This window comes from Phocoena sinus, chromosome 8 (assembly GCF_008692025.1).
Source record: "Phocoena sinus isolate mPhoSin1 chromosome 8, mPhoSin1.pri, whole genome shotgun sequence".
NCBI lineage: Eukaryota > Metazoa > Chordata > Mammalia > Artiodactyla > Phocoenidae > Phocoena > Phocoena sinus.
In genome coordinates, this window is record NC_045770.1 from 17,629,472 (window position 1) to 17,643,165 (window position 13,694).

At 39.1% G+C, this 13,694-nt stretch overlaps 1 protein-coding gene and 1 non-coding gene across 2 annotated transcripts in view; both read right to left on the reverse strand.

The window, feature by feature from the left end:
• Positions 1-344: 344 nt before the first annotated feature.
• Positions 345-474, reverse strand: LOC116758870. The gene has a single exon (XR_004351258.1). It is a non-coding gene; the product is annotated as a small nucleolar RNA SNORA3/SNORA45 family (small nucleolar RNA).
• Positions 475-5,980: 5,506 nt separating this feature from the next.
• NXPE2 (neurexophilin and PC-esterase domain family member 2) overlaps positions 5,981-13,694 on the reverse strand; it is a 70,236-nt gene continuing 62,522 nt past the window's right edge. Inside the window, 2 exon segments of the mRNA XM_032639805.1 lie at positions 5,981-6,507; positions 6,888-7,101. Of these exon segments, the coding sequence (XP_032495696.1) occupies positions 5,981-6,507; positions 6,888-7,101 (741 nt within the window).

Here is a 13,694-nt window from a genome sequence, read left to right on the forward strand (position 1 = left end):
TTTCAGTCCTTCTGGATATAACCAGAAACAGGATCAGTGGGTCATATGGTAAACCTATTTTTAATTTTTTGAGTAACCTCCATACTGTTTTCCACAATAACTGCACCATTTTACATTCCCACTAAGAGTGCACAAGAGTTCCAACTTCTCTCTGCATCCTCACCAACACTTGTTTTGATAGTGGCCATCCTGATAGGTGTGAAGTGATGTCTCATTTTGGTTTTGATTTGCATTTCCCTAATGATCACTGATGTTGAGCATCTTTTCATATGCTTATTGGACATTCGTATATATTCTTTGGAGAAATATCTATTCGATTCCTTTGCCCATTATTTTTCTCTGATGCATGTCACTAACCTGGTGACTGACTATGCCATGAGGGCCACAGCCAGTGAATAAGGTCAGCAGCTACTCTTTGAGGACTCTAGCACACTAAGACAATGGCTGATACCCAAGCGTGACTCTAGCCTCGATCCTTTGCCCGCTTTATAATCAGGGTTGTTTTTTTTTTTTTTTTGAGTTGTAGCTATTCCTTATATATTGTGGATATTAATCTTTGTCAGATGTGTGATTTACAATTATTTTCTCCCATTCTTTAGACTATCTTTTCATGCATTGTTTCCTTTGGCATGCATAAGTTTTTAAGTTCATGGTATAGTCCCATTTGTCTGTTTATTTTGTTATTTGTGCTTTTTGTGTCACATCAAAGAAATCATTGGCAAATCTAAAGTCCTAAAGATTTCCCCTATGTTTTCTTCTAGAAGGTTAATAGTTTAGGTCTTTAATCAATTTTGAGTTAATTTTTGTATGCAGTGTAAGGTAAGGGTCCAACTTCATTGTGTTGTATGTGGACATCCAGTTTCCACAACACCCTTGGTGTTCTTTCCCTACTGTTTAGGCTTGGCACCCTTGGTAAAAATCATTTGGCCATATATGCAAGGGATTATTTCTATACTCTCTATCCTGTTCCATTGGCTTATATATCTATCTTTATGCCAGTACCACACCACCTTAATTATTACTGCTTTGTAGTATCATTTTGAAATCAGGAAGTCTGAGTCTTCCAACTTTTTTTTTTTGCAAGATTGTTTTGGCTATTCAGGGTCCCTTGAGATTCCATATGAATTTTAGAATTTTTTTCTATCTCCACAAAAAAATACCATTGGAATTTTGATAAGTATTGCATTGAGTCTGTAGATTGCATTGGGAAGTATGAACATTTTGATATTAAGTTTTCCAATCCACAAGTATGCAATGCCTTTCCATTTATCTGTAACCTCTTTGAATTTTTTTTAACAATGTTTTTTATTTTTTAGTGTACAAGTCTTTCACCTCCTTGATTAAGTTTGTTCCAAAATATTTAATTCCTTTTTGAGTCTATAGTAAATAGGACTGTTTTCTTTTTGCGGGGGGGTTCGCGGGCCTCTCACTGTTGTGGCCTCTCCCGTTGTGGAGCACAGGCTCCGGACGTGCAGGCTCTGCGGCCGTGGCTCACGAGCCCAGCCGCTCTGCGGCATGCAGGATCTTCCCGGACCGAGGCACGAACCTGCATCCCCTGCATCAGCAGGCAGACTCTCAATCACTGCACCACCAGGAAAGCCTGCAACTGATTTTTGAGTGTTGATTTTTGTATACTACAACTTTGCTGAATTTGTTTATTAGTTCTAACAGGTATTTTTGTAGAATCTTTAGGATTTTCTATATATAAGATCATGTCATCTGGAAATGGAGATAATTTTGTTTCTTCTTTCCCAATTTGTATGCCTTTTATTTCTTTTTCTTATCTAATAGCTCTGACTAGAATGTCCTATACTATGTTGAATCTTTGCCTTGTTCCTGATTCTAGAGGAAAAGCTTTCAGTCTTTCCATGTTGAATATGGTGTTAGCTGTGGGCTTTTCAAATATGGCTTTTATTATGTTGAAGTAGTTTCCTTCTATTCCTAGTTTGTTTAATGTTTTTATCATGAAATGGTGTTGAATTCTGTCAAATATTTTTTCTGCACTGATTGAGAAAATCAAGTTTTTATCAATGTGGTACATTACACTGATTGATTTTTGTATGTTGAACTATCCTTGTTTCCAGATATAAATGATGTATGATCATGATGTATGATTCTTTTAATATGCTGTTGAATTCGGTTTGCTACTACTGTGTTTAGGATTTTTGTATTACTGTTCATCAAGGATATTGATCTGTAGTGGTTTCTGTTGTCATTGTTGTTGTTGTCTCTTTGTCTGGTTTTGGTATCTGGTAATGTTGGCTTCATTGAACACTCAGAGGGAATGTTCCCTCCTCTTTTATACTTTGGGACGATTTGAGAAGGATTGGTATTATTTCTTCTTTAAATCTTTGGTAGAATTCTCCAGTTAAGCCATCTTGTCCTGGGCTTCTCTTTGTTGAGAAGTTTTTCATTAGTGCTTTAAAGAACTGTTTGTGTTCAGCGTAGTTACAGGTCTGTTCAGATTTATTATTTCTTCATGATTCAGTCTTGGTAGGTTGTATGTTTCTAGGGATTTATTTATTTCTTCTAGGTTGTCCAACTTGTTGGTTGATGATTGTTCATAGCAGTCTCATAATCTTTTTTATTTCTGTAACATCAGTTGTAGTGTCCTCTCTTTCCTTTCTAACTTCATTTGATTCTTCTTTTTTTCTTAGTCTAGCTAAGCACTTTTCAACTTTTTTGATATTTTCAAAAAAAAATCAACTCTTGCTTTTGTTGATTTTTTCTCTATTGTTTTCCTTTTACCTCTTTCATTTATCTCTGCTCTAGTCCTTATGCTTTTCTTTCTTCTACTCACTTTGGGTTTAGTTTGTTGATTTGAGAACTTCCTTCTTATTTTAGTGTAAATATTTACCACAATAAACTTCTCTCTTAGCACTGCTTTCACTGTATTGCATAAGTTTTGACATATAGTGGTTTCTATTTCACTTGCCTCCAAATATTTTCTAAATCCCCTTGTGATTTCTTCTTTGATCCAGTAATCGTTTGAGTCCATTGTTTAAACTACAATGAGGTATCATCTCACACCGGTCAGAATGGCCATCATCGAAAAAGCTAGAAACAATAAATGCTTGAGAGGGTGTGGAGAAAAGGGAACACTCTTGCACTGTTGGTGGGAATGTAAATTGATATACCCACTATGGAGAACAGTATGAAGGTTCCTTAAAAACCTAAAAATAGAACTATCATACAACCCAGCCATTCCACTACTGGGCATATACCCTGAGAAAACCATAATTCAAAAAGAGTCATGTACCAAAATGTTAACTGCAGCTCTATTTACAATAGCCAGGACATGGAAGCAACCTAAGTGTCCAGCAACAGATGAATGGATAAAGAAGATGTGGCACATATATACAATGGAATATTACTCAGCCATAAAAAGGAATGAAACTGAGTTATTTGTAGTGAGGTAGATGGACATAGAGACTGTCATACAGAGTGAAGTAAGTCAGAAAGGGAAAAACAAATACCATATGCTAACATATATATATGGAATCTAAAAAATAAAAGAAAGAAAGAAAGAAAATGGTCAGAAGAACCTAGGGGCAAGACAGGAATAAAGATGCAGACCTAAGAAAGAATGGGCTTGAGGATATGGGGAGGGGGAAGGGTAAGCTGTGACAAAGTGAAAGAGTGGCATGGACATATATACACTATCAAACGTAAAATAGATAGCTAGTGGGAAGCAGCTGCATAGCACAGGGAGATCAGCTCAGTGCTTTGTGACCACCTAGAGTGGTGGGATAGGGAGAGTGGGAGGGAGGGAGATGCAAGAGGAAAGAGATATGGGGACATATATATATGTATAACTGATTCACTTTGTTATAAAGCAGAAACTGACACACCATTGTAAAGCAATTATACTCTAATAAAGATGTTAAAAAATAAGTCCACTGTTTAATTTCCATGTATTTGTGAATTTTCCTGTTTTCCTTTTGTTATTGATTTCTAGTTTCATTCCTTGTACATACATGGGCTTTTGAAAGAGACTTGATAATACCAGTAAAGAACATCTTTACATTTCAAATGGCTTGCACAAGTCTTGTAAATACACAAGCAACATAGTCAATATCTGTAATAATCTGAGGCTATCACTTCAAGGCCAAAGAATTATGAACTATATAGATACCAGGATTTCTTTAAAAGACTGAACCAGAAGAAAATGGCTTAAAAGTCAAGAGTTTGACACTTAGCAACATTTAATAATTCTTTTACTCACCGTAAAAAACGACAATATATCATTGGCCTTATTATTAAAAACACATTCAAATACTACAACAAAACGTTAAAAAATAGTCTCCAGAAACAAATGTAAGTAAATATTGTGCTGTCAGTACAGTACCACTAGCCACATGTGGCTACTGAACATGAAATATGATTAGTGCAACCAAGGAAATGATTTTTAATTTAATTTAATTTTAATTTAAACAGCCACATGTGACTAATGGCTATAATATTGTACAGTTCAGCTTTAGAACAAGTGAAGTAATAGACCCTCATTTTTCGATGCTTATTTATCACATTTAAATTAGAGCATTCAATTTGTTGAGGAGAGAGATGGGGTAGAAACATGCTGTGGAATGACACAGACACACTTCAGTGCAATCAGAGAAGAGTAATGGTAACAAAACTGGAAACTCTATCAACTCAGAACTAGGTTAAACAAACTTAAGGTAACTTTGGTGGGACAATGATAAGTCATATAAGCATTTAAGAGTGCAATGATTGGAAGAACGATTAGGTTTATTTTGAAAGTTTCCTGGGCGAAGAATTAGAACCAAAAGAAAAGATTTCTAATGTGTGTTCCCTTATTTAGAGGAGCCTCGTCCTAAGCTGTATGGATTGACCTTTATACTGATGTTACAGTGCTATAATTTCACTTCCTCTCCCTAAGAAACACAGTCCAAACAAAGAAATCACCCTGGAGTAACAATATTTCCACTCATGTGACCTCAAGTATATTAATAGAAATGGAGGATACTTTTATTCTGAGAGGACAGTTTAGAGACAAAGCTTATAAAGTCATTTGAGGTCCTCTGGAGGGGATCTCATCTCATACTTTTAAGATCAGCAAGAACCAGGGTTGTAGGGTCTGTACATTAACATAATACTAGTTGGTTTGTCTCAATGAGTTTGTGGGTTTGGACTGTGATTCCTGATTTTACTGAAATCTAGAGAAAAACTGTTTACCAAATTTCAAATAATTATCTTAAGCACAAAGACTGTTATTATGATTTCACTAAGTTTTCTCCTACATTTCACATTTTCTGTAAACTTGAATCATTTAGACTGCTCCTTTCCAGGCCTTACATTTCTTAAAATCAAACTATGAATGATGATGTTTTGCTGTTCTGTCATCATACTCAGTACTGGAAACAATCTTACAAATTTGGTTTCCTCTTCATAGTAGCATTATTCACAATATGCAAAAGATGGAAACAACCCAAGTGTCCATCAACAGATGAATGGATAAACAAAATGTGATATACACATAATGCAATGGAATATTATTCAGCTTTAAAAAAGGAAGGGAATTCTGACATAGGCTACAACGTGGATGAACCTTAAAGACATTATACTAAGTGGAATAAGCCAGTACAAAGGACAAATACTATACAATTCCACTTATAGGAGCTACCTAGAATGGTTTAATTCATAAAGACAGAAAGTAGAATGGTGGTTGCCTGGGGGGAGGGGAATTATTGTTCAATGGATACGAAGTTTCTGTTTGGGATGATGAAAAATTCTGGGGATAGATCAAGATGGTGGTTGCACAATATTGTGAATGTCATTAATGCCACTGAATTGTACACTTAAAATGGTTTAAATGGTAATTTTTTATGTTACGCATATTTTAACAGAAATTATTTTTATTTTCTTTCCTCCTACCTTGGATTTCATTAAACCATCCTTACAGTATAAGTGAGGTCATCTATAGGGAATGGCTGGTACTAGCTTTTTTTGTATTTTTCCTCTAGCAAATGTAGTTTAAGAACATGTTAATCTGATTTCCAATCACATAATCAGGTGGATGAACATTATCAGTGTTATATGCAATAGTCATGTCCCAGGCATCAATAATACCCACGTTGAAATCCACAAAAACATCCCTCATGATAAGATTCTGAATATAACCATGAAAGTCACTAAACATCTCTGCATTTTGAGACATCCCCCTGGTGTTTTCAGTTTTCAGGATCTCTGGGCTTCACAAGAATAGATGTTCAATGGCCTTTTGAACATTGATGGCCCTACAGATAAAGATTTTGATGGGGAGGGTCCTGAAGTGCTGACCGAGAGTGATGACAATGGCTGTGTCATTGTCTCCTGCTACCCGGTCAATTTCCCATGGGATATAATTTTCATCCTTCACTGAGAACAGATTTTTGGTAATAAATGGATAACCATGCTTTTTCCACTGAATCAAAATATGTCTTTCAGCATCAAGAAGCACATGTGTTTTAAAGATCCCAGCTCCATGATGATCAAAACATTTTAAGGCTGACGGGAAAAAAAATCAATAAATCTTTTAGCAAAAGGAAAATAATGATATAATTTTTAATGCACGTATTTGTAAAATTCTAGCCAAGATCACTTCTAACTCTAAGAGCACTGCTGCCTGTGGGGGGAAGGGAACTTTAACAGATGCATTCAAATCTTAACAAAATTTTGAACTTATTATCAGCATAGAGAAAGAGGAAGAAAATGTTAATATTTGTGAATGAAGAAAATAAATTTTAACTTTTTATTAAAAGCCCAAATCCAAATATTTGGCAAATTTTGAAAAATAATAAATGTCAGAAAAGGGAAGCAAAGAATTCTACTATAAAAATAACCTCTGAAGGCAACTATAGTTTCAAAATAAAAATAAAATACATACTTTTTAACCACTTTTGGTAAGTAGTGAATCCACTGACGCAGTGTTGAATCTCCCATGAGGTAAATAAGTTTTCTCTTCAAGCAGTCATTTATATTTTTTGTTTCATTTAACTCGATCTGTTTGCAAAATGCTGCAATCCACCTTCTTTTTACAGTATAACCGCTACCACTGGGAAAAGTCATCTTCCTGCCAAGCTGACATTTTGCTTCTATGTTCTCACTCTCTGGCAATAAAAACTCCCACAGTCAGCAACTTTTATTATCACAAATTATTTCAGAAACACTTTCCTCATTTTCTTCCTCTTTTTCCCCTTTTCCCTCCACCCTTCTCTGTCTCTGCCATCCTCTCTTTCCAAGTATTTGTTTAATAAGTTCATGTTAAGGGATGAGTTAAAATGTCTCACTTTTGAATAACCCCAATAATGAATGGTATTTCCTAGACTGGGGTTAAATTTTTTTCTTTGTGCATTTGCAATGTTTCCCAGGGCTTCATCTTGTCCCTAATGTCACTCAGTTGTGAGACAGCTAGCCAAAATCAGGGGGAAATGTGTGGTGGCAAAAGAGCAGGACTCAGTAGCCCAGCTGAATATCATACCCATGACACTGGCCGGGGGGGACTGGACATCTTCTCCTCCTCAAACTCCTTATCCATGGAGAAAGCTTGAACACCTTTACAAAATGACTATTACACGTTGTTTATTTTGTATGTATCAGAACCATGTTTTCTAGTTAATAGGAAAACTCCTTCAATGTTTCTTTCTTGTGCCCAGAACTGAACTTAATATTCTGTGTGGTCTGATTAGTGCAGAAAAAGAGAGAAACATTATCTGCTTATTCTGAATATTCCACTTTGAAGTGGCCTAAGCTGAATTCACTGACTCGTACCAAGCTTTCCATCCATGTGTGGCTCAGGCCATTTTTTATTTTGCCACTTTAAAAACACATCTTTTTGTCATCTACCTACATTGTTCAGATTTGGGGTATATGTTTAGGGACTTAAGTTTATCCATATCGAATTATATCAGGTTTATAAAAGGCTCCTAAAATAAGTCTGGCACTGTCTTATAAGAAACTGCCTGACTTTACTAGAAATTACTGTCCAGGCAAGAGAGAAACCACAGGGGTGTTAAGAGGACTCAAGTGGCTTCAAGGGTCAAAGAACTTTCTTTGGTGTAAATGCTGGGTATGGACAATGGTTGCCATGGCAGAGAAGGGATCTGTCTTTCCCATAGACCGTGAGCTTTAGGTCTGGGTTCCTGATCCATTTATATCTCCACAGGATTTAGCAAAGTTCTCTGCCTATAGTAGGTCCTCAATAAACATGTGCTAAATATATGAGAAAAGGGCAATGGATAAATGCATACCCCATTGACTGTTAAAACAGAAGTAATTTGCTTTTCTGAAGTTGACTTTACTTTCAGGATAGCAGAAACATCACTTTGATAAATGAGATGGCTTTGTATTGCCCACTGAAGTTTATGTGATAAAATTTAAAATATTCACAGGAATTGCTAGTTCATAGAACTTTAACTGAGATGGTTTGGCTGAAAGAGAGATTTTCTAGCTCTGTAGTTCATTTGAGACATTTTCACCAGTATCCAATTATTGGCTTTTCAGGAACAAATCCCAAATTGAAATACAAGTACAAATAACCGGTACATTTTGAGAGAAGGCAGCTGAAATGAAGGGTTACCTAGCCTTTTATATCTGACTCAAGATGAAAATTGGTTTAAATTGATATGAAAATATTTCCAAGAATAAAACCCCTTCTGCAAAACCCAAGATGATTAATACTATTTATTTCAGGAAATGAAAGATTGAAATGGTTAATGTTCAAGAAATAGCTCTTGGAGGGGGGACCTTGAAGATGGCGGAAGAGTAAGACGCGGAGATCGCCTTCCTCCCCACGGATACACCAGAAATACATCCACACGTGGAACAACTCCTACAGAACTCCTACTGAAGGCTGGCAGAAGACCTCAGACCTCCCAAAAGGCAAGAAACTCCCCACGTAACTGGGTAGGGCAAAAGAAAAAACAGAGACAAAAGAATAAGGACGGCACCTGCACCAGTGGGAGGGAGCTGTGAAGGAGGAAAAGTTTCCACACACTAGGAAGCCCCTCCGCGGGCGGAGACTGCGGGAGGCAGAGTGGGGAGTTTCGGGACCGCGGAGTAGTGCACAGCGACGGGTGCGGAGGGCAAAGCGGGGAGATTCCTGCACAGACGATCGGTGCCGACCGGCACGCACCAGCCCGAGTGGCTTGTCTGCTCACCCGCCGGGGCGGGCGGGGCTGCGAGCTGAGGCTCGGGTTTTGGTTTTGGACGGAGCTCAGGGAGAGGACTGGGGTTGGCGGCTTGAACATAGCCTGAAGGGGTTAGTGCACCACGACTAGCCGGGAGGGAGTTCGGGGAAAAGCCTGCACCGGCCGAAGAGGCAAGAGACTTTTTCTTCCCTCTTTGTCTCCTGGTGCGCGAGGAGAGGGGTTTAAGAGCGCTGCTTAAAGGAACTCCAGAGACGGGCGCGAGCCGCGGCTAAAAGCGCGAACCCCAGAGACGGGCGCGAGCCGCGGCTGAGGGCGCGAGCCCCCGAGACGGGCGCGAGCCGCGGCTGAAAGCGCAAACCCCAGAGACGGGCGCGAGCCGCGGCTGAGGGCGCGAGCCCCCGAGACGGGCGCGAGCCGCGGCTAAAACCGCGGACCCCAGAGACGGGCGGGAGACGCTAAGGCTGCTGCTGCCGCCACCAAGGGGCCTGTGTGCGAGCACAGGTCACTCTCCACACCCCTCTTCCGCGGAGCCTGTGCAGCCCGCCACTGCCAGGTTCCCGGGATCCAGGGACAACTTCCCCGGGACAGCGCACGGCGGGCCTCAGGCTGGTGCAACGTCACGCCGGCCTCTGCCGCAACGTCACGCTGCCTCTGCCGCCGCAGGCCGGCCCCGCACGCAGTGCCCCTCCTTCCCCCATCCCCCAACCCCCGGCCTGAGTGAGCCGGAGGCCCCGAATCGGCGGCTCCTTTAACCCCGTCCTGTCTGAGCGAAAAAACAGACGCCCTCCAGCGACCTACACGCAGAGGCAGGGCCAAATCCAAAGCTGAGCTCCTGTGAGCTGTGAAAACAAAGAAGAGAAAGGGAAATCTCTCCCAGCAGCCACAGAAGCAGCGGATTAAAGCTCCACAATCAACTTGATATACCCTGCATCTGTGGAATACCTGAATAGACAAGGAATGATCCCAAATTGAAGAGGTGGAATTTAGGAGCGAAATCTATGATTTTTTTCCCTTTTCCTCTTTTTGTGAAGGTGTACGTGTATGCTCCTGTGTGACATCTAGTCTGTATACTCTAGCTTCCACCATTTGTCCTAGGGCTCTATCCGTCCATGACTTTTTTTTAAAAATTCTTTTTCTTAATAATTAAGTTTAATTGTAATAACTTTATTATACTTTACCTTCGTTCTTTCTTTCCTTCCTTCCCTCCCTCCTTTAGACAACGAATCACCCCAAATTGAGGAGGTGGTCTCAGGGAGCAGGATTTATGATTTTTCCCCCTTTACCTCTTTTTGTGAAGGTGTATGTGTATGCTTCTGTGTAAGATTTTCTCTGTATAGCTTTGCTTCCAACATTTGTCCTAAGGTTCTATCCGTCCCTTTTTTTTTTTCTAAATATTTTTTAATTCAATAACTATATTATACTTTATTTTATTTTTACTGTATCATCTTTCTTTCTGTCTTTTTTTCCTTCTTTCCCTCCTTCCTTCCTTCCTTCCTTCCTCCCTCCCTCTCTCCCTCCCTCCTTTCTTTCCTTCTTTGCTTCTTTCTTCCTTCCTTCCTTTCCTCCTTTCCTTCTTTCTTTCCTCATACTTCTACTAATTCTCTCTACTTTTTCTCCCTTTTATTCTGAGCCGTGTGGATGAAAGGCTCTTGGTGCTCCAGCCAGGAGTCAGGGCTCTGCCTCTGAGGTAGGAGAGCCAACTTCAGGTCACTGGTCAACAAGAGACCTCCCAGCTCCACATAATATTAAACAGCGGAAATCTCCCAGAGACCTCCATCTTAACACCAGCACCCAGCTTCACTCAACGACCAGCAAGCCACAGTGCTGGACAACCTATGCCAAACAACTAGCAAAACAGGAACACAACCCCACCCATTAGCAGAGAGGCTGCCTAAAATCATAATAAGGCCACAGACACCCCAAAACACACCACCAGACGTGAACCTGCCCACTAGAGAGACAAGATCCAGCCTCATCCAGCACAACACAGGCACTAGTCCCCTCCACCAGGAAGCCTACACAACCCACTGAAACAACCTTAGCCACTGGAGACAGACATCAAAAACAACGGGAACTACGAAAGTGCAGCCTGCAAAAAGGAGACCCCAAACACAGTAAGATAAGCAAAATGAGAAGACAGAAAAACACACAGCAGATGAAGGAGCAAGATAAAAACCCACCAGACCTAACAAATGAAGAGGAAATAGGCAATCTACCTGAAAAAGAATTCAGAATAATGATAGTAAGGATGATCCGAAATCTTGGAAGTAGAATGGACAAAATGCAAGAAACAGTTAACAAGGACCTACAAGAACTAAAGATGAAACAAGCAACGATGAACAATGCAATAAATGAAATTAAAATCACTCTAGATAGGATCAATAGCAGAATAACTGAGGCAGAAGAACGGATAAGTGACCTGGAAGATAAAGTAGTGGAAATAACTACTGCAGAGCAGAATAAAGAAAAAAGAATGAAAAGAACTGAGGACAGTCTCAGAGACCTCTGGGACAACATGAAACGCACCAACATTCGAATTATAGGGGTTCCAGAAGAAGAAGAAAGAAAGAAAGGGACTGAGAAAATATTTGAAGAGATTATAGTTGAAAACTTCCCTAATATGGGAAAGGAAATAGTTAATCAAGTCCAGGAAGCACAGAGGGTCCCATACAGGATAAATACAAGGAGAAACACGCCAAGACACATATTAATCAAACTGTCAAAAATTAAATACAAAGAAAGCATATTAAAAGCAGCAAGGGAAAAACAACAAATAACACACAAGGGAATCCCCATAAGGTTAACAGCTGATCTCTCAGCAGAAACCCTACAAGCCAGAAGGGAGTGGCAGGACATACTGAAAGTGATGAAGGAGAATAGCCTGAAACCAAGACTACTCTACCCAGCAAGGATCTCATTCACATTTGATGGAGAAATTAAAACCTTTACAGACAAGCAAAAGCTGAGAGAGTTCAGCACCACCAAACCAGCTTTACAACAAATGCTAAAGGAACTTCTCTAGACACGAAACACAAGAGAAGGAAATGACCTATAGTAGCGAACCCAAAACAGTATATAAAATGGAAATAGGAACATACATATCAATAATTACCTTAAATGTAAATGGACTAAATGCTCCCACCAAAAGACACAGATTGGCTGAATGGATACAAAAACAAGACCCTTATATATGCTGTCTACAAGAGACCCACTTCAGAACTAGAGACACATACAGACTGAAAGTAAGGGGATGGAAAAAGATATTCCATGCAAATGGAAACCAAAAGAAAGCTGGAGTAGCAATTCTCATATCAGACAAAATAGACTTTAAAATAAGGACTATTAAAAGGGACAAAGAAGGACACTACATAATGATCAAGGGATCGATCCAAGAAGAAGATATAACAATTGTAAATATTTATGCACCCAACATAGGAGCACCTCAATACATAAGGCAAATACTAACAACCATAAAAGGGGAGATCAACAGTAACACATTCATAGTAGGGGACTTTAACACCCCACTTTCACCCATGGACAGATCATCCAAAATGAAAATAAATAAGGAAACACAAGCTTTAAATGATACATTAAACAAGATGGACTTAATTGATGTTTATAGGACACTCCATCCAAAAACAACAGAATACACATTTTTCTCAAGTGCTCATGGAACATTCTCCAGGATAGATCATATCTTGGGTCACAAATCAAGCCTTGGTAAATTTAAGAAAACTGAAATTGTATCAAGTATCTTTTCCGACCACAACGCCATGAGACTAGATATCAATTACAGGAAAAGATCTGTAAAAAATACAAACACATGGAGGCTAAACAATACACTACTTAATAATGAAGTGATCACTGAAGAAATCAAAGAGGAAATAAAAAAATACCTAGAAACAAATGACAATGGAGACACAACGACCCAAAACCTATGGGATGCAGCAAAAGCAGTTCTAAGGGGGAAGTTTATAGCAATACAAGCCCACCTTAAGAAGCAGGAAACATCTCGAATAAACAACCTAACCTTGCACCTCAAGCAATTAGAGAAAGAAGAACAAAAAAACCCCAAAGCTAGCAGAAGGAAAGAAATCATAAAAATCAGATCAGAAATAAATGAAAAAGAAATGAAGGAAACAATAGCAAAGATCAATAAAACTAAAAGCTGGTTCTTTGAGAAGATAAACAAAATAGATAAACCACTAGCCAGACTCATCAAGAAAAAAAGGGAGAAGACTCAAATCAATAGAATTAGAAATGAAAAAGGAGAAGTAACAACTGACACTGCAGAAATAAAAAAAATCATGAGAGATTACTACAAGCAACTCTATGCCAATAAAATGGACAATCTGGAAGAAATGGACAAATTCTTAGAAATGCACAACCTGCCAAGACTGAATCAGGAAGAAATAGAAAATATGAACAGACCAATCACAAGCACTGAAATTGAAACTGTGATTAAAAACCTTCCAACAAACAAAAGCCCAGGACCAGATGGCTTCACAGGTGAATTCTATCAAACGTTTAGAGAAGAGCTAACAC